At 35.1% G+C, this 26,678-nt stretch overlaps 6 protein-coding genes across 6 annotated transcripts; 4 read left to right on the top strand and 2 right to left on the bottom strand.

Moving 5' to 3' along the window:
- Positions 1-326: 326 nt before the first annotated feature.
- On the bottom strand, positions 327-1,567 carry RO3G_05795 (uncharacterized protein; the record flags this gene model as incomplete). Its single annotated transcript, XM_067660385.1, has 5 exons — positions 327-343; positions 412-565; positions 623-1,042; positions 1,091-1,387; positions 1,439-1,567. 5 exons carry the CDS (start codon positions 1,565-1,567, stop codon positions 327-329), a joined length of 1,017 nt encoding a protein of 338 aa, XP_067516486.1.
- Positions 1,568-2,713: 1,146 nt separating this feature from the next.
- Positions 2,714-4,705, bottom strand: RO3G_05796 (uncharacterized protein; the record flags this gene model as incomplete). Its single annotated transcript, XM_067660386.1, has 8 exons — positions 2,714-2,921; positions 2,971-2,992; positions 3,095-3,533; positions 3,595-3,914; positions 3,957-4,154; positions 4,200-4,230; positions 4,303-4,562; positions 4,615-4,705. 8 exons carry the CDS (start codon positions 4,703-4,705, stop codon positions 2,714-2,716), a joined length of 1,569 nt encoding a protein of 522 aa, XP_067516487.1.
- A 6,167-nt stretch (positions 4,706-10,872) lies between these two features.
- Positions 10,873-12,123, top strand: RO3G_05797 (uncharacterized protein; the record flags this gene model as incomplete). Its single annotated transcript, XM_067660387.1, has 3 exons — positions 10,873-11,607; positions 11,677-11,818; positions 11,870-12,123. The coding sequence occupies 3 exons, from the start codon at positions 10,873-10,875 to the stop codon at positions 12,121-12,123; spliced, it is 1,131 nt and encodes a 376-aa protein (XP_067516488.1).
- A 591-nt stretch (positions 12,124-12,714) lies between these two features.
- RO3G_05798 (uncharacterized protein) lies at positions 12,715-16,440 on the top strand (the record flags this gene model as incomplete). Its single annotated transcript, XM_067660388.1, has 6 exons — positions 12,715-12,798; positions 12,853-14,439; positions 14,616-14,637; positions 14,815-15,350; positions 15,415-15,616; positions 15,689-16,440. 6 exons carry the CDS (start codon positions 12,715-12,717, stop codon positions 16,438-16,440), a joined length of 3,183 nt encoding a protein of 1,060 aa, XP_067516489.1.
- A 5,616-nt stretch (positions 16,441-22,056) lies between these two features.
- Positions 22,057-22,536, top strand: RO3G_05799 (uncharacterized protein; the record flags this gene model as incomplete). Its single annotated transcript, XM_067660389.1, has 2 exons — positions 22,057-22,195; positions 22,388-22,536. The coding sequence occupies 2 exons, from the start codon at positions 22,057-22,059 to the stop codon at positions 22,534-22,536; spliced, it is 288 nt and encodes a 95-aa protein (XP_067516490.1).
- A 2,062-nt stretch (positions 22,537-24,598) lies between these two features.
- Positions 24,599-25,391, top strand: RO3G_05800 (uncharacterized protein; the record flags this gene model as incomplete). Its single annotated transcript, XM_067660390.1, has 2 exons — positions 24,599-25,297; positions 25,368-25,391. 2 exons carry the CDS (start codon positions 24,599-24,601, stop codon positions 25,389-25,391), a joined length of 723 nt encoding a protein of 240 aa, XP_067516491.1.
- Positions 25,392-26,678: the final 1,287 nt, after the last annotated feature.

The raw sequence follows: 26,678 nt of genomic DNA on the forward strand, positions 1-26,678 counted from the left end.
TCCTCCCTTTTTATTCTAGTTTGAATTTAAAACGACAGATACAAAGCAAGATGAATAAACTTTTAATATCATTTTATATCATCCAAAGTCTTTGTTCTTTTCAAGTTTGGAGAGGGTAATTTATTAAACATTCTATAAAAACTATTTTGCATGCATTATTTCTTTACATAATTCATAGGAATAAAAGGTGACTCCCATAGCAGGTGCTACTTTGAGATAGTTTGGCAATAACCCACGATACAAGGACTTGAATCCTTCTTTTTGTGTCATTGTCTTTAAGGCATGCCATGTACCATTGTATTGATAATCCATATTATTCATCCCACTCACTTGAAATCGTCGTCTAAGAACATCTATCAAAGAAAGATGAATAAATAAATAAAAAATAGAGCAGTGATCTGTTTAGGTTACCTAAAGGATAAATAATAGTTTGAGCAATGGAACCCGCTAATGCGCCACAAAGTAATTTTCTTATATTTCCTTGGCTTTCATCTTGAATTGGTATCAAGTATTCCTTTAGGACTTCATAACACTGGAAATTCAATGCCACATACGGTGCAACACCCTACAATCCAATTCAGTGATTCATTTTGAAATCCCCATGTTTTTTTCAATAACTTACAAGTGTCGTTGGCCATAAACCTCTGTACAATCCATAGATACCACCTTCTGTTTTATAAATATGACTCATGGTAGGCCATATACCCGGTGACTTTTTGTTACTCGCCTGTTTAAACAAGGCCGACTGGATCGAGAGTCGGGTACGGACGAGGTCAAGAGGATAGGTGCATGCGACAGAGACCGTGCCGGCCAGAGCACCTGCGAGTAGCCTTCGTGGTGTGTCGAGTTCTGTCTTGTCTTGTTCCATCAGGAGCGACTTGAATTGTTCATAAGCAGCAAATTGAGAAGCACTGTAAGGTATCATGCGTATCACATTCGTACCGTTCCCCCTCATGAACCCTTGAAATCCTTCCTCTTTCCAGATCTTACCCAGCGTACTCCAAACACCCGTATAGGCTGCTGTGGATTGAGGCCCTTGTACCTGATTTAAATTAAAATTTCATGTGATTTCAAATGTTTTCCTATTTACTTGGAACAAGATCTTCATTCTTTCCATCGGGCTGACCACCGTCCTCGAAAGAGCTCCTGCGACAGCACCCGCCACGAGATGTTTGATGGTATCTGAGGATAAGATGAGACGATAGCGATCCATGACGGATGATTCTGTCGTATGGCTGACAACGATCTTCATGATTTTCCCGAGGTGTTCCGATTGGATGTGATCGATGATAGAGTGGCTGTAGAGCAAAGTAACAAAATCTGAAAATGTAAGATGCTTTTCAATCAGTTGGTTGGATAACTTGGTTTTGATGTCGAGTAATGTTTCCTAATCTATCTTAGTCATTTATGTTGAGTAACGTCATGGCAAAAAAGTTACCTGGTCCACATGAGCATTAGGTGAATTACAAACTGCAATAATATCATGAAGGTCAATGATGCCATCCTTATTTTGATCGAGAAATCCAAAGAGTTGTTGTAAACTCCAAGTGTTAGAAGGTGAATTCATCTTTTTATATAATCATACACCCCTTCCCTTTTTTTGAATTGCCCTTTCTTTTGAATGGATAGAAAAAAAAAGAAATAAAAAAAAAAAAAAAAAAAGATTTGTGCCCCTTCCTTAGTATCATGGGGAAGATGATTGTATTTTCGGGTATTGAATCAGGTACAATGAGAGATTTCATCAAGCAGCCCAAGAGAAACAAACATGATTCAGTGACGTATTACAGATGACACAGTATGAATGTTTATCAATGTCGTACCTGAGTTCACTGTTGGTGTATTGTCACCAAGATGACATGTGTATAGGATTTTTTTTTTTTTTAATCATGTTTATCAATAGCTGATCTAATCACTCAAGAGATGGATACAGACTTTCATACGATCATGCCAAATTACAAGGCACTTTAACATCATGTTTAGCATATGTTTAATGATAGTCATTGATGGATACCGTTTTAAGTAATCATAACTCACCTAGGCTCACTCTATCCATCCATCATTTTTCAAAAAATAAACGACTTATTTTCATACTATCTCTTACGGTTTTCTTGACGGTTTTGGGGAACTCCACAGGCGGTTTTATATCAAAGTAATTGGCGGAACCACAGAACCTAATTGGTATGCGTGTGATTTTTTTTTTTTTCAATTTCAAGATGAACTGTAGCCAATTTGAAGATCAATGCATTTATACGTCTACTACTTGAGCTTACATACAAATATTTCATGTTTATAAAAATGGTGTGTTTCGTCATATATCTATAGGATGTGAATGATTTCCCTTGATTTATTGTTTTGGTATAGAGTGGATATAATCGTATACTTTCATATGACTGATACATAAGATGTATATAAAGAAAGTCAGCTAATAAAGAATATTGTGTCCATTGTACCATTTAAAAAGCATGAATGTCCTTGCAAATTGACTTTTTTTCCTATTAAACAAAACTCCTAAACAATAGATTTTTTTTTTTTTTTTGCATGAAACAAGGGGATCATGCAGAGAAGAAGGGAAAAAAAAAGCATGTTGACAAATGAACCTCAAGATAGTAACCATACACAAATTACAAATCTCTTTTTCTTTTTTATTTTCCTTGTCGTGTTGTAAAAGAACAAAAAAGACGAGTTAAAACTCATCTAGTGTTGTATAAGGTGATTAAAAATCGTTATAAAGTCTTGTCGAATTCATTAAATGAAAAGGCTTTGAAGGGGATTGCAAGGAAGGTGGTTTACGTTCACCTGAATTGTTGTAATTGTCTACATTACTGGCATCAGTTGCATCTGGAAGATAGGATGCTGAGGTATCATGATGAAATCCACTGGGATAAGGAAGTTGAGGTTGAAGAGGTGAAGCTTTCGTTTGGCTACATCTATTTGATTAGCAACTGAACAAGACAATAAAAGAAAACTTACACTCGATTCGTTGGAGAAGAACCTGGATGAAAATGAGTACGTTTAACGGAGAAAAGAGGGTCAGCAATGCTTGGTTCGATTGGATTGGTCTCATCGGCCAATACCCTCTTCCTCTCGTACTTACCACCTGTAACTGGTTGGTTCACCAACATTCTTCCACCTGTATTCGTCTGATTAGCATAATTGGATGATATAGGAGCATTGTTCAGTGTGTTGGATGGAAAGAGGTCTTGAAAGAAGGGCGTGTTATTGCTACTACTTTGAGGTATTGATTGTGTATTGATAGGAGGAGGTGGATTAAAGTAGTTTGGCTTATGCTGTAACATCTTTTGTTGTTGTTGATATTGAAGCATTACATCATCCAAACGCTTGGAAGTTTCAGGAGATTTCGTCTCTGTACGATAAGGAGTTCTAAGGTTGGTAGATGGAAGAGGTGCGCCTGTATTTAAACGTCTGGTTGCATCAAATGGTGTTGTGCCTGGAAGGTAATTGTTCATTGGACTATTATTAGTGGTATTAGTCGCAGGTTGATCCAGCATGGCCGATGTACTTCTTTTTTCCTGCTATGTTTAGATTATTAGTAAAGAGGAGAGCAGTACATAAAGGAGAAGGGGATACATTTACCATTTTACGAATAGTCCAGTCAAACACATAATCATATTGAAAACCTTCTCTAACAAATAAATCGCGAAACAATTTACGAAGATAAGAGTAATCAGGTTTATCATCAAATCGAAGTGATCGTACATAGTTTAAGTATATTGCAAACTCTTGATGTAAACCACGACATAATGCATCTGCAGGTGTAGTCATCTTTTTTTCCATAATTTTATCATATTTCTCTTTCTTTGTTCTTGCTCTAATACCCTGCCAAGGTAGCTGACCTCTGCAGAAATAAACAAGAATATAACCAAGGGACTCCAAGTCATCGCGCCTTGATTGTTCTATGATACGTTAAATCATGAGCATCCACAACTATTTCTTACCTATGCCCAAGTGAGTGTTCACACTAGCATAACGTGGGGTACCAGTCAAATTCTTGTTCTCTCTGTAAGGTATATGTACATTACTCTTTGGATCTCTGAATCGTTTGGCCAAACCAAAATCAATCATATTCACTTGATTTCCTCTTTTACCAATACCCATCAAGAAGTTATCAGGTTTAATATCTCGGTGAATAAATCCTATAGAAAATATGAGCATCAAGAGTACCTTACAAATAGATATACCTTTGGAGTGAACATATTCTACGCGTGACAGCTATAATAAAGGGGAGGGAGAGATAGATTAATAATGACATGTGTTTCTGAAAGGAGGGACGAATTACTTTACTAATTGATCAGCTAATAATAACACTGTCTTTAAAGAAAAGCGGCGTTTACAATAATTAAATAAATCTTCCATCGATGGACCCAGCAAGTCCATCACGAGTACATTAAAATCCCCTTCTCTTCCATACCATCGAACAAAAGGTATACCCACTCCACCCGCCAAAGTCTTGTAGACTCGAGCTTCATATTCTAACTGTGGATGAGCTGCTCGAACATTTTCTAGTTTCACTGCAATATCTTCACCACTCATAATATTTGTTCCTATGAAACTCTTCATTAATACCACAGTCAGATGATGAGATGTAGAACAAACCAAGATAAATTTCACCAAAAGAACCTGCTCCAATCTTTCTTCCTAATTTGTACTTTGTACCAATAATAATATCTCTTCCTTCTAACGACATTTCTTGTGCAAGATGAAATTAAAAAAAGAGAATAAACAAATGGAAAATTTTTAAAAAAGAAAAAAGAAAAAGAAAAAGAAAAAAAAAAAAAAAAAAAAACTTGACTCTATTTTTGGGACCCATCAAACATGAGGCGTACAACTATAAAAAAAATGTGATTTTTTATAATAACAATTATACCCACAGTCTATGCCTATTGATTTCTTCTTGTTCATAATAAAAAATCAAGAAAGCAAATTGCTTGGATAGCCTGTTTGATTCAAATCTTTCGAAAGGGGATTTATTATTATTTCTCGTATGCGAATTAATTACTGCAGCATGATTTGGTTTCTGAGGTTGAATGAGCTCAAGATGAAGTGAAGAGACGAGTGACGGTTGTTTTTTTGGGTTTTGTGCACATCATGTCCTTTAGCCATACACACGTCAACAGTCTATGGTCTTGAATAAAAAAGGAAAGACCTGTTCAGTTGGTAAAGCCTGAAGGAGAAGAACAAAACGTGGATAACCTCATCTTCAACGAGGTTATCAAGAGACAAGATACTCTTATAAAGTGTCTGATTTAAAGATGCTGATTAGGTGCATGGCGACAAAGAGGAAGGAAGAACAAGATAACAGAAAAGTACTTTATATAATAAGTCATCTATTTATATTCTCTTTTTTTTTTATTTCCAAGTCAAAGAGTTTGAGCGTAGACCTGATAAAGAAGACGAAAACACTGTGGACTTGGTCCAAGACTTTTTTTTTTTGAATACTAAACCTAGCCTATGGTATCGCTATGCATTCCACCAGTAACAAGATCATCATGAGGGGTGGAAGAGGCGATGAGAGCTCACTTTGGTGTTGCGATACAGGAGATAGTGATCTGCTTGGATGGTCATACAGATTCTGTGACAACAGTTGACTTTAGTTGTGACGGAAAATATGCGGCCCTCTGCAGGCATGGAGGGTAAAGTACGTGTTTGGAATGCAGAGACAGATGAATTCTGTGTGGCTGTTAAAGTTCCTGATGAAGCGGTCTGAGATCAATTGGCATCCAAAAGGAAATACCTTGTTGATAGATGAGGATGAGACGACTATTTAGATGTGGGGCGAGTGAGACTATGGTCTGTTATGTTTGTATGATTCTGACTGAATCTTATAGTATCAACTGATAAATTTATGACTCTATTCAATAGTCATTCAAATCCTATTCATTCAAGTCAATTTACATTGGATGACAAAAATGATCTATTTCCATTAGAAATACATTCTTTATTGCTTGGGATCCCAAGTCAACTAGAGCATAATTGAGATCATCAGGTGATGATGCTCGTTTTCATACCGAACTTATCACTTCTGTGTCGGTAAATAAAGAAAGCACGTTGACTGTCACGGGTGATGTGTCGGGTAAAGCTAGAGTTGTGAATTTATTAAATCTGTTATTCACTGTGATTTCATCTGGACTCATTCACTATTTAGATTGTTGACTCTTGTAGAATCTATTGAAGCCTCTCGATTTTATGATGTGTGCCCTTTAAATCATCATTTGGATTGTTGATCTTGCTTCTCTAGACTTTAATCTACAGTCACTGAATTTGTTGATAAAAGTGTTTCAATTTGGAATGTATAACACAACATCTTCGTGACACCCTATCACACAAAGATGAGGTCGTAAAAGTCAAGTTGATGAATAATTCGCTATTGACTGTTTCTTGTTCAGATGATGAAACTGTTAAAATATGAGATACACGCACAGGGCAATGTCTAGAGTCTCTGGTAGGTCATCATGCTATTGTGCTTAATATTATCTGTAGCAGAGCAAGTGAACAAGTAGGTGACTGCATTTGTTATTAATTTATTATTTATTTAGTGATAGCAATGTGATCTGTACTGCTTCCGATGATGGTCCTTGTTTAGTATGTAATCAGTTTCACTAGACAAGATTCATATCCCTCATTCAATACAAACAACTTTTTTCATTAATTTATTAAATAGATTTCAAACAAGGGGTTGGTATGATCTAAACTCTCCTTGCTTTCCACGCTCGAATTTTTCCTTTTACCCCAAAAGAGCTTAATTTAAAATTTCCTCTTGAACTTTGTTATCTTGCAAATCTTTATTGATCTTTTCAATAAGCGATCAGTTACTTTTGTTCACATTCAAGATAGAATTGATCTCAGAAACAACAGGATCAGACTGCTTCAGTCTAAAGGTTTCAGCTTCTCTTTTGGTAATTTCATGAGAAATTTCTAAAGAAGCTTTTCTGATCTCCACTCAGTCCTTTCTTTATCCAGTTGACCTTGAACAACGGGTGTGGTTCTTTAAAAACCTCTGTTGAAAACGTTGGATCTCATATACCCAGTCACCATTTTCTCTCTTTTCTTCATTTATTTTCAGCAGTATGCTTTATGATAAACACAAGGTCGTTTTTGACCCCGATGGTAACAACCAACCCTGAGAGTAGGAATCGTCCCACTTCATCTCAGACTACATCATGCTTGTTTACTCCTTCATCGCTCAACTTTTATAGGCTGTTACAATTTTCAATAGACATCATGGCTGCTTCAAGCCATTCACTTTCTTGGTATAAAATCCGAGCAAATCATTTGAATGATAAATCGCAATAAATGGATGCAAGGATTAAGCGAGATGAAAGTTTATCAAAATTAGGTCAAGGTGTAGGTATTTTTGTTAATCTAATCTACAATGAAGAAGTAAAAATAGATGGTTATGTTTTTTTTTATTGCTCAGTCATCGCATGTTTGCTATCTTTGAGTTGAGACTTGGATTAATCTTGTAAAATTAGGTAACAAATCATCTATGCAAACATATATTACTTAGTAATGTTCATCATAGCATATCGTTAAACTCCAGTGAATATGTGGTAGCGGGACTACATTGCTAAATTAATTATGACTACATTCATGTATATTTGAGTGATTTATCCAAACATCTTCTCGGTCACCTAATTATATTATTCACCTAGTTTACTCATCCAACATTCAATTAATTAGTTTGATAACATTAATACCCCTGTCTACATATTGCAATTCCCACAAATACTTAAACATCCATTCAATAAAGTAGTAATTTTAATTTTTATTCGTTTCTAGAGTACTATTTACTACATAAACCAGTGAGTATATGTGCACGTATATGTATATGCGAATGCATAGGTATTATCAATGTGTAGTTACTAAGTACCAGGATCTATCCTTATTCAAGCTCATTTGTAAATGTTTAGTCCAGAACAATAAGATTGTATCTTATTGACTTGTCAGAATATGACAAAGCCCTTCGCTCAACAATGTTATTTCGAAACTCAGTTTATAAAAAATGTCAAAACCTAACATGGTAACTATTCCCAACGGAATTTGTCTCTTCATGATCGCGTAGTACTAGTTAACTCTGTGACATTTTTTAAAATGTGGTATTCTTTACGTGTGGTCTCAATGCCCAAACTCTCTTACAGCCAAATCAGGTCTCACATTTATCAATTCATTTGCAAAAGTATGAAGCCTGGGTTTAAATACGCTCTACATGTCGATCAATATTGACCTGTGACCTTGGTCTACTCTACCTAATCATTCAACAAAGATCTCTACAGATTAAGTAAATGTATCACGTTTTTCGGCCTCACAATTCAACTTCCTGTAGTCGACCCTATTTGAAAGGCTTTACTCGATGGTCCCCATTCCTTGAGCACCGACTCTATTAGCCATGTCCTGTCCCTCATTACGGTTCTTTCGTTCCTACTTTACATGTTATTACTGAGTCACTTCTACTGGCTGATTTGGAATTTGTATAATGTAATCCAATGGCAACGTATCTATCAATTCTTGATTCACTACGCGCATTCCTCCGTATCAATGATTGAGCAGCAAGTGTCGATCTAAACTCTTTACCAAGCATTTCTTCACTTATGATTCAACTCGACGTTGCATTCATCCTCTAATTTCTCCTGATTCTCTTCAGTTTTCTCGATCTTCTTCTTGGTTGGTACTTGCTCTTTAGATCCGCAAAGTCTCCTTGAATGATCTAACTTGGTCGTTGATCCTCAGCGAGAGTTCTGAAGCCTGTTCGGTGGATGACTCTCTTTTCATGTCCTGGTTCACTCGCTCAGTTCAACAGACTTCCTTCCACCCTAATATCTACCATTATGATCAATTAGCAAGTCTTCTACTGTGCTCTCTCCCCACTATGTCACTAACCCAATGGCAACAATTTTGGTCCTTAAAAATGATTACTGAAGCCTATTCCCTATGTCACAAGGTTTTCTATTGTTAAGATATCGTGGTACTTTTTAACACCGGTATTTCTGATACTTGCGCCTTCTTTCATTCCCTTTGTGAAGGCCTCCAGCATATGTTGTTCGAATGCCCCACACAAACGAACCTATCTGGAATGCAGTATTATCCCAGCTTGCTTCTTATATTGAGTTCCAGCCAGCAAACGTTCACAACATTTTTTTTGGCCTACAGCATTCGTGAACCTCTCAGTGAAACTCCTCTCCTTGTACCCTGTCCTTACTACCTCTTATTTGGCGTACTCACTGACGTTAAACATTTGATGAGGACCCTCTGTAGGTGAAGGTGCTCGTTAAAAAAGTGTTTACTCCATTCAACTGTGTGAATCACCATTAAAAGCATACCGCTCACTACAACTTGTGACCTTCTTTTTATTTATCTAATCAATCAATTCTTACATCCCCTTATTTCTTCTCCCTCCTCATTATTTTACTTGCCGAGATAATGTCTCGCTTGTACGTCTTATTTTATGAAATTGATCATTGGGAACCGAAGCTATATCATTTAAATGACTAAAGTTATTCATGTGTAGTGATGACTATACAACATGTAGTGTTATATAGTCATCCCTTTGACTTATACAATAAGGGAATTTTGAGTATTCTCAGACGACATTTAAGGAAAGAAATAAGCTTGTATTCTATAAAAAGTCAGAAATGACATCAGCAACTGAATTTTCAAGTTTTTTTTTAGATAATTAGCCTATATTACACGGAAATAAGGCTCTAATCAATAGGTTTTCGTGAAAATTTATATGAAAAAAAAAAAAAAAAAAAAAAAAACCAACAAACAACAAACAAACAACAACAACAATAGAATACTAAATAGGGCGGAGTATAAGGTGATGCATTCCCTGTGATTTATATACTATAAATATATTCATAACTTTTGTTGTTTTAATGGACCCATAAACGTCCCACATAACAGCTTATTTTAAAATAGCAAATTGACTTACAAAATCAATAAACTATTTACGCTTGCTGGTCGATTAATTTATTTAAGCAAGATGAATAAAGTCACAGTCGGCTAATCACAATTTCAAACAGTAAATAACTCGGGGAATTCTGTAAAGGTGATAAAACAAAAGAAAGGAGAAAAAAGAAGGGAAAAGGTGATATAACTTTGTGTGTAAGGGTAAACGAACAAAAGGGAAATAAATAAAACGTCACTTTTCCATTTAAAAAAAGTTTGTGGCAAGTGGCGTACTTGATTACATGCATTTTTTTTTTTTCCTTTTTTTTTTTTTTTTTTTTTTTTTTTTTTTTTTTTTTCTTTTTAATAAGAATAAAAAATAAAAATGCTTTATTGGCCAAGGTTGATAACGATAGCTTATTCAATTACATTATGTTTAGACCCATTTATACCCTTTTACTTGTATCATGACTTGAAATCAGATACAATCACAATATCAACCTTTCTATCTATTATTTATCTTTTCAGATCGATTTCTGGAATTTGGTCGGCGATGGTGAACCTTCAACCATATTTATATGGAAGGATGATTACAGCCCTTGCTTTGCTATCCTCATTCTCTTTTATTATATTATTCACGCTCATCAAACCCTGTTTAACTTGGACGTGGGTTCTACTTGGCTTTTGTTCTCTATTCAATGGTTTGTTCTATCAACCCTTGGATATTTTGATCCACAGTGCTATCATCAAAATACTAGGTGATTATAGAGTATTATTTTATGGTAAAAACAAAAAGAAAAACAATAAGATCGTTTAGTGATACAATAAACATAAATACTGTCCATAGGATCTTATTTACGTTGGAAAGACATGACATGTATCTCGTCGACAGCTTTTATTGGCTTATTGATAAACATAACAAATGAGAATCACCTCGGCTTAATCTTGCTCGTTTTCTGGATCACTGGCATGTTCTCTTTATCTATCATTGCTTTATTAAACAGTGATGCAGTGAAACCAGCAGGTGCAAATCAGTTGAATATCAGTGATGATCAGGCACCTCTTTTATTAAAGAATTCACTCAGTCTAGCAGTAGATCAAAACAGCCTTTATTATCCTACCTACAAACCATACAGTATATTTGGTGAACAACTATCACACATATCAGAAGAAGATGCGAGTCAATTGGATAGAATGCTGACAGCAGAAGATTCCCTGAGGCATGTTTCCAGTTATGATAGCAATGCGCCTTCATTTTATAGTAGAAGAACAGTAGCGAATGAAGAATTACATCACTACTATTCTCGATACACAGAGGAACAAGTGGTGGATGAAAATCAGGAACCATCCACAGTTCATGTTTACGCTTTGGCCTTACTCCCCTTGCCTTCAGTCACAGATCCATTGATTGCCTTACTTTCAAAGCGGGACGATGAAGAAACAGATGAAGAACTCTTTCCTAGAAATTATTATTATTACAATCAACAACAACAGCAAAATAACCCTCAATTAATGAAAATAAAAAATTGGAAGATGACAACACTTGACATTACATTATTAGCCCTAGGCATAACAAAGGCCTTGTTGAACACCTTTCTTTTCATCTATGTTTATTCCATACTTGATTTCTCTATTATGGACATCTCTTTCTTGATCATTGCTCATATCGCAAGTGAAATGGTGGTGCATTTTATTATTGAAAAGGTAAGAAGGATTGTATACAGAAAAACAAAAATAATTTTAACTTTTTGTTATAAATGTGTGCGTGAGTAGTGGTATATTCACAAGTTGAATTTAACTTTGATTACTACCCTGACACACATTAGCCTCATTTTGTGCTGCATCATTTATCCAAATCTTAAAGCAGGCCATAGAATCACTTTTACTACTTTAATCGTATTACAAGTACTACAAGGTAACATTCGAAAACTATACATCATTTCACTAACGCTTTTTTTCTTCTTAGCCGTTGCATTCCAATTGATTTGGTCAGCTGGAGTAGACCAAATACATGTTGTTATTTGGAATCAATATGAACGAATGAAAGAGCGCGCTCGAGTTTCCTTCTTGTTTAGTAGTCTTGGGCCTGCTATAGGAGCTTTGATGGCTGGCATTATCTTGCAACCTGAATTAGAAGAATATTCATTCTTGTTCAAGATATCAGTTGCTATCTTGGCTTTAAGTTTTGTTGTTTCCTGGGGTTGGACAGCAGAGGATTAGCTTCTATTTGCATTTTATATACCATGTATTTTTGTGTAAACCTTTTAATTTCTTTGTATATTAAAAACTATTTCGCTTTTATTAAAATATTCTTCTTTATGAATCGTTTCTCATGATTTGCATGAATGAAATAAAATAAAATAAATATGCATAAAGCCAGCTCAGGAGCAGCCAATAAAGCAAACTGAGCCCTATATAGAGCCCTGAAAAGAAAAGAGCAAGTTTTGCTTGATTCACCCTTCAAATAACTTAGATCACTTTCTATTACTCTAAGATACACTCGTCTTGACTTTATCAAAAAAGCGAAGTACAAGATCATTGAGAGGACCATTGACCCAATGGAAGTGCCATCCACGTCACTCATCAAGCGAGCGGTCATTGAAATATGCAGCAACGCACCTTGACTTCAAAAAAAAATCTTTCAGTTGATACATTCAACCTTCGATAGCTATCTTCCTCACAGCAAACACTCATTCTATCTCTCCTAAACTTCATTGTTTTTATTCGCTATTTCCCAAATTTATTTGAAAGCGGTAAAAAAAAAACTTTTTTAATCAAAAATAATAAATAATATAAAATAGATTTTACAGCATGTTGAGAGCCTCGAAAGTATACAATGGAGCCATTCGTACGAATTTATTAAACAAACCATCATTAAGCACTACTGTATTCAAGGTATAATTAAATCTCTTCTTTAAGCCTTTCCCAAAATAATGATAAACAATGTAGCGCTGTGAGAGTACAGTGACAAGTGAAGAATCAAAGCAAAAATCAGGATCCATTGTCAAAAAATTCCTCGGTGTGACATTCTTATTAGGTGCCGGCTACGGTGGAGCAACATACTATGCAATGCATGATAAGGCCTTTCACGAGTTGTTCACAGGCTATGTTCCTGGCGCCAAAACAACAGTACAATTTGCAGAGGACGTTTACAAGAATTATGACCTTGACAGATACGTTGAGCAAGCAACCGATTGGAAAAAGCAAGCTGAGGATCTTGTCAACACAGCTAAAGAATACAGCAGCAAGATTCAAGACACAACCAATGAATATGCTACGAATGTCTATCATACCTTGACTGGACAAAAGAAGGAAGAGTTGATCCCGGCCGAGAAAGTCGTTGAAAACCTAAGTACGCCGACCGACACGATGACTTCGGTAAAAATGACCAGCGATCACCAGCAACAGCCAGTTGTTGTAGAGAGACCAGTGCCTATCGAAGTCAAGTCCATCTCATCTGACAATACGGTCGTACGCGAACTTTCTCAGATTGTGGTTGAATTAGCTTCCATTTTGAACCAGTCGGGTTTATCTGGTTTAGGAAGAGAGATCATCAAGGAAGCAGAGACAAAGGTTGAAGCATTAAACGAGCGTTTCTTGACCATCGACAGTGAGCAAGCTGCCTTATTGAAATCTCTCAACGATCTCAAGGCAAAGGGAGACAAGATTGAAGGTAGTCTTGAAGCATTCCGAGTAGATGCGTTGAAAACGATTGAATCCGCTCACGCTCAAGCTGCTTCAGATATCGTCGCACGCGAAGCCCAGTTAAAGAACCAGTTTGAACAAACACGCGCTGAGATGAAAACCTCATTTGCTCAACAATTAGCCGACGATCTCGTTGCTCAACAGGAGCGTTTGGAAAAAGCACGCATGGATGCCTTGACGGAGCAAGCCAACGAATTACAACGCCGCTTTGTAAAGGAGGTGAAGATGCTCGTCGAACAGGAAAGAGCGGGTCGTTTAGCTCAATTAGATCAGGTCTCTCAACGCTTCAAGGCCTTGGAAAAATACACGCTTCAAAATGCTCAAGCACTTGACAAGTCACGTCAATACCATGTCATCCATATCACGTTGAATGCCTTCCACGATGCACTCTTAGCTCAACAAAAGCAGCCGTTTGTTGATGAGCTGCAGGCCTTGAACCAGAATTCTAAGGATGATGAGGTCATTCAAACTGTATTAAATGTGATTCCCAAAGATTTGGCGGAAGAAGGTGTCAGCACTGTAAGCGAATTGGCTGTACGCTTTGAACAAGTGTCTGAAGAAATTCGCCGTGTTGCACTTGTGCCAGAAGATGGCGGATTTGGATCGCATATTGTCAGCATGCTGATGTCTTGGTTACTGTTTAAAAAATCTGGACTGGTTGATGGGGATGATGTCGAATCTATTTTGGCTCGTACAGAATATTATCTAAAGAGAGATGATTTGGAATATGCCACTCGTCAATTGAATCAACTCGTTGGCTGGCCAAAGAAATTGGCGGCTGACTGGATTCAATCAGCTAGACGTCATTTGGAAGTGAAACAGGCATTAGAGGTAAGTAAAAGTATTTTGATGTTACTCTTTGCTGACTTTTTCTCTCTCTCGTTATATCAGGTTGCAGAAACACAAGCAGTTTTATTGAGTCTTTTGGAAGCTTAGAATAAAAACATTCTTTTTTATTTCAAAAAAAAAAAATTGTCGCATAATCCTACTTTCAATGGATCTGTCAGTCTTTTCATGGAAAACTTTTGGGTAAATGTAAATTCTGCATGACAGACTTATGATTTTTGTGCATTAAGTAAAAAAAAAAAAAAAAAGCCCTTTTAGACGAGGGTATTGAGATTCTGTAAGATCCAAATTATGTTTCTGTCCTTTTTTCTTTATAAAAAAACATGTCACAGAGAACTGCTATTGAAAAACTTCGGAAAGATGTTTCAAACAGGTTAAAAGATGGCTTAACCATCATCGTACTGGGAGCCTCTGGTGATTTAGCCAAGAAAAAGACATTTCCTGCCATATTCTCTCTTTACAAAGACGGATTCTTACCAAAAAACACAGAAGTGTTGGGTTATGCTCGATCTGATTTAGATAAGCAAGAATTTCATAAACGAGTGGCATCTAACCTTGAGCTCGAAGAGGATGATCATAAAAAGGCAGCTGATGCATTCATCCAACTGTGTAACTATGTCAAGGGAAAATACGATGAAGATGAGTCGTTCAAGAGTCTAGACAAGTACATCTGTGAGTCAGAGAAGAAGCGTGGTCTGAAAGGTGACCAGACCAACAGGATATTTTATATGGCGCTGCCTCCAGGCGTCTATATTCAGGTATCCAAAGGATTGAGTCGGTTTGTACGGAGTAAGGAGGGAAAAACCGCGATTGTGATTGAAAAACCTTTTGGCAAAGACACTGAGAGTGCGGTTGAATTGGTAAATGAAATCAAAAAGTTGTTTAAAGAGGAAGAGGTAAATGGTGTGAACACATCATCTTAATTTCCTATACAGACACCCTAAAGCTTTCTTTTCACAGGTTTATCGTATTGACCACTATCTCGGTAAAGAGCTAGCAAAGAATATTATGAATGTTCGATTTTCAAATACGATCTTTCGTCCTATTTGGAATAACAAATGTATTCATTCAGTTCAAATCACGCTCAAGGAGCCTTTTGGTTGCGAAGGTCGGGGTGGTTACTTTGATGAATTTGGTGTGATCCGTGATGTCCTTCAAAACCGTAAGCTGATAAACTTGACTGAATAACAAAAAATATTGAATCAGTATCAACTAAAATTACTGTTTGTAATAGACCTTCTTCAGTTATTTTCTCTTATCGCTATGGAAAGACCTATTCGACATGACTCTGAAGCTATCCGAGACGAGAAGGTGAAACTCTTGAGATGCGTCAAGCCTATAGAGTTGGAAGATTGCTTGCTTGGCCAATACGTAAAAAACGGAGACAAGCCTGGATATACTGAGGATGAAACAGTCCACGATGATAGTCTGACGGCCACCTTTGCCTCTCTTGTTTTGTGGATCGAGAATGAACGTTGGGATGGTGTACCATTTATTCTCAAGAATGGAAAGGCTCTAAATAACAGCAAGGCTGAGATTCGTATCCAATTTAAGCAGGCTCCCGGAGGACTGTACCAGAACGTACCCCGAAATGAACTCGTCTTTCGTATCCAACCTGGTGAGGCCATCTATGTAAAGTTTAACAACAAGGTCCCTGGGTTCTCTGTGGACAGTATGATTACCGAACTTGACCTGACCTATCAGTCGCGCTATGACAACTTGAAAATACCTGCAGCCTATGAAACCTTACTGTTGGACGTCATGCGTGGCGATCACTCCGACTTTGTAAGAGATGATGAATTGATCGCTGCTTGGAATATATTTACCTCTTTATTACACCAAATCGAAACTGACAAGATTAAGCCCGAGCCGTATCCCTATGGTTCTCGAGGTCCTGAAAAACTAGATGAATTCGTAAAGAAGTATGGCGTCGAAAGACTTGAACATGAAAGTTATCAGTGGCCAAAGCAAAATCTTGAAGGTTAAAATCTCTCAAGTGTTGAAATAAAACTATTAAAGTACTGTGTCTGCATAAAGGGCTTTTTTGGCTTCGATAGTTTTATGCACTCAATATTTGCTTTAAATTTCTTTCAAAGAAGCTTTATTACTTGCTCAAAGTATACCTCCATGTTGAACTAATGAAAATTGACAAAGTTATGAAAACTAAGGACATGTCTTGTTTTTTTGAGTAAAGCATTTATTATACACAATATATAAAAAACGAGGTATGCAGTATTAAAGAACTCATATATATCAGAATTACTGTAGAAACGCTTAATAAAATAAGCCCAAGCTGCCAAAGAGGCCATCTTTATTCTTTGGAGCTAGGATTGTCGTATCTCAACATACTTTAAACATGATTCATATTCAATTTATAAGAAATCAGAGTAGTGAATGCTTTACAAAGATTTATTACAGTCTTTTCTCTATTATTCGGTCATAACTAATTCCACTCCTTTAACTCAATGCAAGTTTTTAATATAACTCCGGATGCAATGCGACATAAAAACAAATCTACTTAAGAAATAATTATAAACCAGCCCACTTGCATAACCTGGAACAGATTTTTACATTAAAGTTTATTCACGATAGATCTGCAGTTATAATTAATTAAGCCTCCATGAAAAGAATATAAATACCAGATATTACAATATTAAATAAAATATAACTTTTTCAGTCTCGTTGAATTTTAAAGTCTTTTTATTCCTACCAGTTAACACAAGGATCAAGACAGGTAAGCCGATGCTATGATCGGTACCAATATAGCTCCAGAACTATGTTATACACATGCAGGCTCTCTCAAGTTTTAAATTCTCTCATTCTTTCTAAATTCTATTTTCCTTTTGTCTTCAGACTTTTTCCTATTGGATTCAAATCTGAAAATTGTGCGAGTCATTTCGTTCTGTGTTTTATGCTCTACCCTTTATATTACTGCTAGAATTTTCATGTATACTGACGCGTAACCTTTCATCAAGATGAACTTGTCGATCTTTTTACGGAAAGCTCGGCTAAATAAGACTGTAGAATTGATTATGAAAAGCCATACTCTTGTCGTAAACAATATCATCTTGTATAGTCAAATACAGCTTTCTCTTCTTAACTGTCAAATTAACACAACCCATCAAGCGCCATTTCTTCTTACTTTTCAAAACCGAATTTATACCATCAGACAGCACTTTTTTCAGTCATTGGCAACTTAATCTTTGCTTGAATTTTTTTTTTTTTTTTTTTTTTTTTTTTTTTTTTTTTTTTTTTGCAAACTTCTGGTTGGCTACTTTATACTTCTCATTCATAGGTAACTACAATTCGGCTTGAATGCATTGCATTGTTAATCTTTTTTTTTATGCTGGTCTTGATATTTTGAAAGGCCAAAGATTTGATGTAACACATCATGTCTGCTGCATAACATGGTTTCTAGCGCTCTCCATTTCTTGGGCTTCATCATTGATCTTTTTCCTGAGTCTAAGTGCTGAACAATCTCCACTTTTTATACATTTTCGAAAATAGTACGTAGGGAAGGAATCCAACATGGTCTTGTGTCATTCATATTTTTATTGATGGTGCTCGAATCAATCATCCACTTCTTAAATTTAGTTTAGTGGCAAGTCTTCAATTGGATGATAAATTTTTGAGGGAATACTCTATGCAGTAAGTATTCGAAACTTCAAATTTCCCTAATTTTCATTGGCTCATACAATGTTCTGTATCGAGATTGCGATCTTCATTTGACCCAGTTCCAACTATCTGTGCACTTTTACAAAACAAGGTGTTATTTTCGCTGAAATGTGATATAGGAAAATTGCAAAAAGCTTTTTAGTGAAATCCTTATAATTTCTGGTCATACTCGCTTGTCAAAAGCAAAAAATTTGCTTGTGATATCACAGAACTCTGCTTGTTGGCTTGCTGTTTATCATCATTTCCTAGTGCCATTTTTTTTTGTAGCTAGTTGCGCAGTTCGTAGATAATAGTGGGCGGCCACTCCATAATAATCGGTAGAGGGGTTACTTGTAGCAAGAATAGGACGGAATTGATACTATAAACTGTTTTCTTGACAAATGTCGTTGCTTGGCGAAAGCATTGATGTAGTAGTCAGCATTTCGCTTTCCTTTAAAGTTGACAAAAAAAATGTCAGAGGTGCTGCTTTTTGGTCTGATCACGGTTCTATATCGGTTGCATCTGTATGAGAATTTATCTTTACCTTTGATATATAAACAATAAAGAGATTTTAAAGGATTCATCTAGCCATTTCATAATTCAAATGGTACTTTAAACAGCTTGTTTCTCTGATAATCTGTAAATTTGTTAATGGAAGGCTACCAAATCAACGACACTGCCTCATTGTATTTAAAAATTAATAAAACAACAGGAGCTAAAATAAATAATGGATAACGGATGAATTGAATAATTTGCGTAAATGGAAAAATCCGTTCCTGAGTTATGATGTGCACCACGGGTACATGTAATTCAATGTCCGCAATCCGACGGGATTTATAACTGTTCAACAATTATTTGTTACAAATATGTGAGCAAACAATTGCGAGGTAAACAACGGCACGAAAAATTCAAAAAATATCTTTTACCAGTCGACATTTGTATAATTTCAGCTCGACTGTGAGAAAAGGCATGTGTATTGATTTTAAGCTACTGTTTTCTTGTCTAAAAAAAAAAACAATTAAACATGGGCAACTTGACAAAAATTAGAGGTTTTACCTTTTTTGCAAGTCTTAAAATAGCACAAAAAATCTAAATCATCCGTAGACCGGAAATGAACAACAACAAATATAAATAATTTAAAAAAAAAGTACATGTTTTTTATTTCCATCCATGAGCGCAAACTAACAGTAGTTGTACGAATAATAATTCCATCATTGCTTTTTTATACAACTAATTGGAGTGGATCTCTTTTTTTTTTCAATGTTTGTTACACAAACAGATGGAGGCAGCATTCTTTTTCTGTACCCGAGTTGCTTGAAACAAATTGAACTTGTAACACCCTTTGCTGTACTGATTTAAAAGATAAAAGGAGACTCTGCCGAGAGAATAAGAATGTAAGCTCATTTTTAAATTTTAAGCCCCCTTTCTTCCTTTAAACAAAAGATAGAGGACTTTGAATTTTGTGAATAGTGCTTATGCAAAGAAGTGTCAAAGGCAAACAAGGAACAAGTTGTCTTTTTCTAACTTGAATTATTCAAAGATACTTTTCACGATCCTTTGCAGCTTTAAAAAAGTTTAAAAAAAATTCTTTGCTTTGAAATATTGACATAGCGAATGGGAGATACACAAAATAAGGGTTCGATGGAATTTTTGGATCCAATGAGATGCTGGTTTATCAGTTTGAAATGTGCTTTACAGAGAAAAGCAGAATAGAGGGTTTTAATTTAGAGCTATCGCATCGATGACCTTTACTATTTGATTTACTCTTTTTCCCACGTTGAACAGTCAAATACCTTATACGTGGCTTGTTTTGTAAAATCCGATGAATAGAATGACTTGAACTTTGATTGAATCCAGCAAGTCTGCCTAAAATAACCTTTTATTCTATACGTGTAATTTAAAACATTACAATCTATTCAAGAATAAATCCAAATTTGAAGTAATTGAAGCCAGAAGCAATATTGATCAGTGAGCATCATCCTACAGGCACCGTATAATCTATTTGCTTTGATAAGATGCCAAAAAAGATTCTGAACGCATTTCTAAGTATAAAAGGTACGTATTAGCCAAGCCGATCATTCACATGTACATGTTAGAGTTAAATATAAGTTTAAATTCTTTTTTTTTTGGTTTGCTGTGGTTTTTTCTTCTTGAATCAAACATATGTTAAGACTATGTCGTTATACTCATTCAAATGAAAACTCATTGTGATCAAAATAGTTAAAATCAAGAAACAGTATGAGTCTAGATTTGTATGATTATACTTGCTGTGTGTTGTTTAAATAAAAGGTGGAGCCTTTTAAGACAAAAGCGATATGTTTAATGTTTATACCTTTCAAAATGATTTTTTGCTCCTTTTTTACATCTTTTTTTTTTCAAATCGATATTCTGTCTATATCTGATTGGTAGAGTCATGTTCATATTCACATATTAAATATTGTATGAAGTGTCTCCTTTTATTTTGCAAAAACGTAACGTTTTTATCAGTCAAGTTGTGTGAGATATCTCCTTTTTGTTCTTGATTGTAAAAGGACCAATAATTAGAAGTGTATGGGTAAACTAAATATTTTTTAGCTCTTTTTTTTTTTATAATGTCAATAACACGAGTACACTTTGTCATTAAAAAAAAGATCCAGATTAATAAGCCTGTTTTTCTTAGGCTGATCAGAATATAAGAGATTATCTTATGAACGACAAGATGATTTAAATGGGCATTTATCAAAAGTAATACATTTTTAACCCATTTTTCAGGTATTAAAGTTAACATGTTGAATATAACCTTAATAAGTCGAGTTGTTTTGTCTCGAATCTTTTTCTGCCCCTACTCCTTTTTTTTTTAGTCATCAAATAAAGATTTTCTGCAAACACTTTTTGGTCGGTCCTCTTTTACTATTCTGCCCCTCATCTTTCTGGAACGTTTATACTAAACAACGTAATGTACATGTCACAGAAAGTATCACCTGTCTTCTTTTATGTTATCTGTATTCGCATCCGAAATCATCTAAAAGTGTGTTGAGCCGAAACGCGTTCGCTCTCTTTTTTTTTTTTTTACTCAACATTTTTTTTATACTATTCTTTTCTAGTCATTATCCAGAAAGTCATCTTTGAAGTTCAACCCACATGCATGTTTTGTTGGTTGAATGTTCCATTTGCTTCTATTTCATTGAAAGAGGCAATCGTCATCTTGTCTGACTCTATTGTGACACGAAGATTTTAAAATTGAAGGGTTCTTTTCTATATTCTAAAACGAAAAATCCGCTTGAAACTTTCTAAAATACTTTTTATTTACAGTTTAGATATTTTTAAATTGTAGTTTACAAGGGGAATGTTATACTCGTGTAACAATGAATACAATCATTGTAATAACTCAAATAGGTTTAAATTGACAAGTAGAAAAAAAATAGAAATTCGGAATTTAAATACCTGTAACCACAACAGCGGTACTAGTTTCCTTATTTGGCTTAATTGTGTTTCAAAAAAAAATACGAATATGCATACACACAAACTCGGTAAAATGAAAAATAATAATAATAGGAGATTATAATCTGAATTGATTACCGTCTTTTCTTTTTTTTTTTTTCCTGATTTTATTTTATTTGGTTTCTTTTAAAAAAAAAAATGAAGAAAAATAATTTCATTACAATCTTTGACAACACTTCTTCAGCTGAATTTCTTTATTTTTCTGATAGTGTAACAGAGTGTTGTGGCTGGGAGCCAGAGGAATTAGTTGGAAGAGCATGTTATGAAATGTACCATCCTGAAGATCACAAAGCATTAAGAAGATTTCACTTTTCGAATGTTGCCAATCAGAAAATGTCGAGCATGGTGTCCTATAGATTTTTGCATAAAAACGGATCTTGGGTTCCCATGGACACAATTGTCAGCTTTTGTTATGATGTGCTGGTGACAACGAATTTTGTGTCAGGTCAAGATTCGTTTGAACATAAAATGAGAGTGAACTCTGTTGATGAGGTCTTTATTTGCCAACCTGAAGGCGCTCTTCAACTTACAGGTGCTTGGAATGACAAGCAAGAGAGGATGAAGATGAAGATGGAAGATGGTCAACATTGGGCAGATCTCGTTTATAGTAACCCGATCGAAAAGAGATTCTGTTTGATTCTCAACCGGTTCACAGATGCCCTGACGATTGTATTTACATCGAAAATCATTGAGGATCTGACAGGCGTACCTTCCTCGTATGCCATTGGGCGATCTGTGTTTGAGTTTATTCGAGAACGAGATATACCTGCGCTGCAGACACAACTCGACCTAACAATAGAAAATGATTTGGTGATTCGATTAAGGTTTGATTGGTTAGTGGATTATGAACAACAAAGATATGAATCGTTAGAGGCCATTGCAAGTTCTACTGATGATGGAGTCGTCATGGTCATCAGATTAGCGCCAAGGTTCGACTTGGATCAGTAAAAAAATCACTCACACAAAAACAAAACAGAATAGAATTGATACCTGCGAAAGCATTTACATAAAGTTTTTTTTTTTTTATTTATTCATTTAAATCTTTTTGTCTAAAAATATTATATTTATTGGATGTCTCTGTATAGTTTGATTAAAGTATTAAAAATGGTCGTTTTGTTGCCTTATTTTAGAAAAAGTTGTTTTAGGGAGATGACATGTACCATTCAAGAAACAGAGGATTCTTTTCAATTCAATACAGATGTGAGATTTAGACTTTTTTTTAAAAAAAAAAAAAAAAAAAAAAAAAAACTTAAAAAATACACAGACAAAGTTTTTTTATTTTGTATGATTGATGCATTATTATTCAATCCGACTCTGACATACATTCAATATGATTAGTTATATGATCGTATTGATGATTTAGTGTCAACATATTATTTAATCTGCTTAGAGGATTATAAAAGACAAGAAAAAGCATTCTTTCTATTTTTGAATCAAATGATGTATAACATCTACTTTACAACTAGGCTTTTTTTTAAACAAAAACATTCTTTCATTACAAAAAGACTGTTTTGGATTAACTCCTTTTATAAATGGATAGAAAGGCTATAATCGAGTAGGCACTGAATAGAAAAGGGGAAACAACGAAATCAATCATTTTTCTTGTCTGCAATAAAAAGAAAAAGATTAAAATGATTCTTTTTTTTTTTCATGCAAAAGAGAAACCTTATTCAGGTACCAAAAATAATAAAAAGTATGGTTTACTTTTTATCAATTCAGTATTGAGTGATATGCGAACAAGATTTTGTAAATAATGTCACTTTAAATTAGCTTGCCAAAAAAAAAAAAAAAAAATTGAGTGGCTCTAGATGTCTTGAAGAATGCAAAAAAAAAGTGCCATGTATAAATGATTATTAAAAAAAAGGGGGGGGGAAGAGATTTAAAAAGTTGCATCAACGCATCTTTTTCAATTCTAGGAAGTTGTCTATCTTTCTCATCTTGTGCAATCGGCCCTTACTTTCTTCTTTTTGACTCTTTTAGAAAAATCTGTGCATTCTTTTTCCCAGCAAAGAAAAAAGATGGACGCATTTGCTTTTTTCGGATATGAAAATACATTAAGGATTGTTCCATTCATTTGAAACTGTCAATTCATTAAAAACACAACTTATTCATCAACACAATAGACTATTTTTTTTTTATAAAATCAGAAATAATAAGAAATTGAAGCCTATTTTTTTTTTTCTCCTTAAAAATAGTTTCATGTTATGGAACATCGTTTGTTTATAATGTCTTTGGGCTTGTTAATTAAGGCAAAGTATGAAATGACGTTATGCTCTTTTTGTACAACAAAGAAAAAGTTTTCTAGAAAGAAATTTAAACTTCTTAAAGCGAATTGATAATTAATAATTCATAGTTCATCATCTATTCGATTGTACGTGTTCATGCGGAAGGGGAACTTTTGACCCTCCTCTTGTTTCACCCTCCCCCTTTTTTTTTACTAAAATGCCGAGAGTAAAAAAAAAAAAAATAGGCAAAGTTTATAGCCTTATTTAGTTACCATTCTTTTTACAGACATGCCAATCACAATCAACCGACTTGAATTCAAGTCCCAATTTGATTCTCAATGAAATTTAAGAGTCCAAGTATGTGTAGCATGTTTAAAATTGACTGAACACGTAGTATTGAAATAATAAATAAATAAACAAAGAAAAACTGCACAAGAAACAGGTTCAATTTATCCTTAAATTGAAAAGTAAATATAAAGAACAAAATTTTACTCAAAGAGGAGATAAAATACAAAAAAAAAAAAGGATTTTCATGAACTTTATTATAGAAATCAGTGGAGACAGATAACTTTAATGAATACAGAAAACATGAGATGAGAAATATCATGTGAACTTTCAATTGCCTCTTTATGTGTAAAGTAACAATTGTCGCACAAACAAGTAATAAAGTGGGCTTTTGCTTTTTGCTTTTTTTTTTTTTTTTTTTATTTACACTCAGTACAAAATATAAGAAATTAAGAGGAGTATAAAAAAAAAAGGGAAAAAGAGAGAGAAAGCGAGATCAAATGAGAAATAGCTGGATCACCATTTACTGCAATACACCTTCAGCAAAAATTATTTTTGCGTCTGATACAATTACTGATAGTTGTGGTTGGGAACCAGAAGAAGTCATTGGCCGACAAGGATCACAATTTGTTCATCCCGAAGATCAGAAAAGTTTATTAAAGACACACACTGTCAATATTGTAAAGGAAAGAATGGCTTCTATGGTTTGCTATAGATTCCTTAGAAAAGACGGTACCTATGTTACATTAGAATCAGTCATCAATTACTGTTATGATTTGCTCATCTCTAGCAATTACATTTATGATGAAAACACGCTTGAGCACCGAATGAGACGCAACACTGTCGACGAAGTCTTTGTCTGTCACCCAACCGGTCGACTTCAGTTAGCGGGTGCGTGGAACGAACAAACGGAAAACATCATTCGAATCATAGAGACCAGTGAAATCTGGCAAGGAGACAAACTCTTGCAACCTCTTGAGAAAAGGTTCTGTCTGATCCTCAACCGATTCGCAGAAGCTCTGCCGATCGTCTACGCTACTCACTGTATAGAAGATTTAGTGTCCTTACCAGTCCCTGAAGTCATCGGGCAGTCCTTTTTTAAGTTCATCAGTGAACGAGATATACCCGCATTTAGAGCACAGATCAATATGGCAAAACAGCATGGTTCAGTCGTCAGGTTGCGTTTTGACTGGCAGATGGTAAAGGGACACTATGTCTCGGAACCAGTGGAAGGAACGATAAGTAGTACGAATGATGGCATTGTTTTAGTGGTGCGGTTATCGCCGAGGTTGATTATGAATAAATCATAAAATTAAAGTAACTTTTTCTGATTATAAAATATATAATAATAATAATAAAAATGCTTGTTAATCTATTTCAATCAACAAAAGCTTTGAAATACTGCTTTTAAGATTTATTTAAATGAAAAAAAAAATCGCCATGAAGGCAGTCTATTATGGTTTTCTTTATGAATGGACTTTGATTCGTAAAGGATCTGTACTTTGGTTGTTAGGGAAGAAGAAAAAGATTGTAATAGGGCCCCAATCATTTTATTCGGAAGCAACCGATCGAAAAGTGTTTGTGTTTGGACTCTTTAGCATACAAGGATAAACGAGCCACCTTTCTATCCCTATCTCTACCATCTTGCTGGGTTCATTTATAATAAAATGAAGAAATCCGTTCTATCAAGCAACTCAATATACAAATCTATCAAAACTAGAACAGGTTTTATCTTTGAGAAAAAGGATCCCATTTTTTAACCTGCTTTTATAACAATCTTTCTTTTTTGTTATTACGCTTTACATAAGCCTAGATACGACATGATGAATCCCAAAAATGATTCGAGAAAGACTCAAAGCATTCAGTACAGCAAAAGATCGAGGGAGAGAATGAAACTATGGGTATTTTAATGAATGATAGTACACTCTTTTCAGAAATGAGTCTCCAAGCAATGGAGCATTTCCTTCAATCGATTTTTAGCTATAAAGTGCTTACAAGAGCTGTTGGAGATCACTTTAAAAGAAGGTGATTGTATACAACATGTAAGCCTAAGACAGAATGTTTTCTTGTAGGCACCCCCTGTTCATCTTTTATAGATAGACCTAGACTGTTCACTGGAATCTAGCTCACAGGAATACAGCACGAGACATACACCACCTTATCCACGTCTGTCTTCCTCTTCTTTTAATCTCACCATTTGTACAGTTGATTCCGAGCTTATTTTCTGTTTTCCATTTTGGAGTGTTCATTTTCAAGCATTTAAAGGACCACCGTCCATCAATCCAAGTTTAGAGTGAAGTGATGGTAAAAAAAAAAAAGTGGCAAGATGAGAGCGTATTGTTTGTCAAAGGTTGCATGAAGGGTGCTAAATAGACCAGAAGATGCAAACCATAGGTACAGACAATAACCAAGATACAAGCTAGGATCCACCATGGCTGTGTGTGTGGTATTTCAGCGGCTTGCTCCTTTATTTGCTTTACGAATCCTGTTTCCGACAACCCTTCTCACTTTACTCCACTTTTGTTCCCTTGAAAATTAGCATCCTTACGATTCTGTATGGCTCTTATTTTTTACGACTTC

This window comes from Rhizopus delemar, genomic scaffold, assembly GCF_000149305.1.
Source record: "Rhizopus delemar RA 99-880 supercont3.4 genomic scaffold, whole genome shotgun sequence".
Lineage (NCBI taxonomy): Eukaryota > Fungi > Mucoromycota > Mucoromycetes > Mucorales > Rhizopodaceae > Rhizopus > Rhizopus delemar.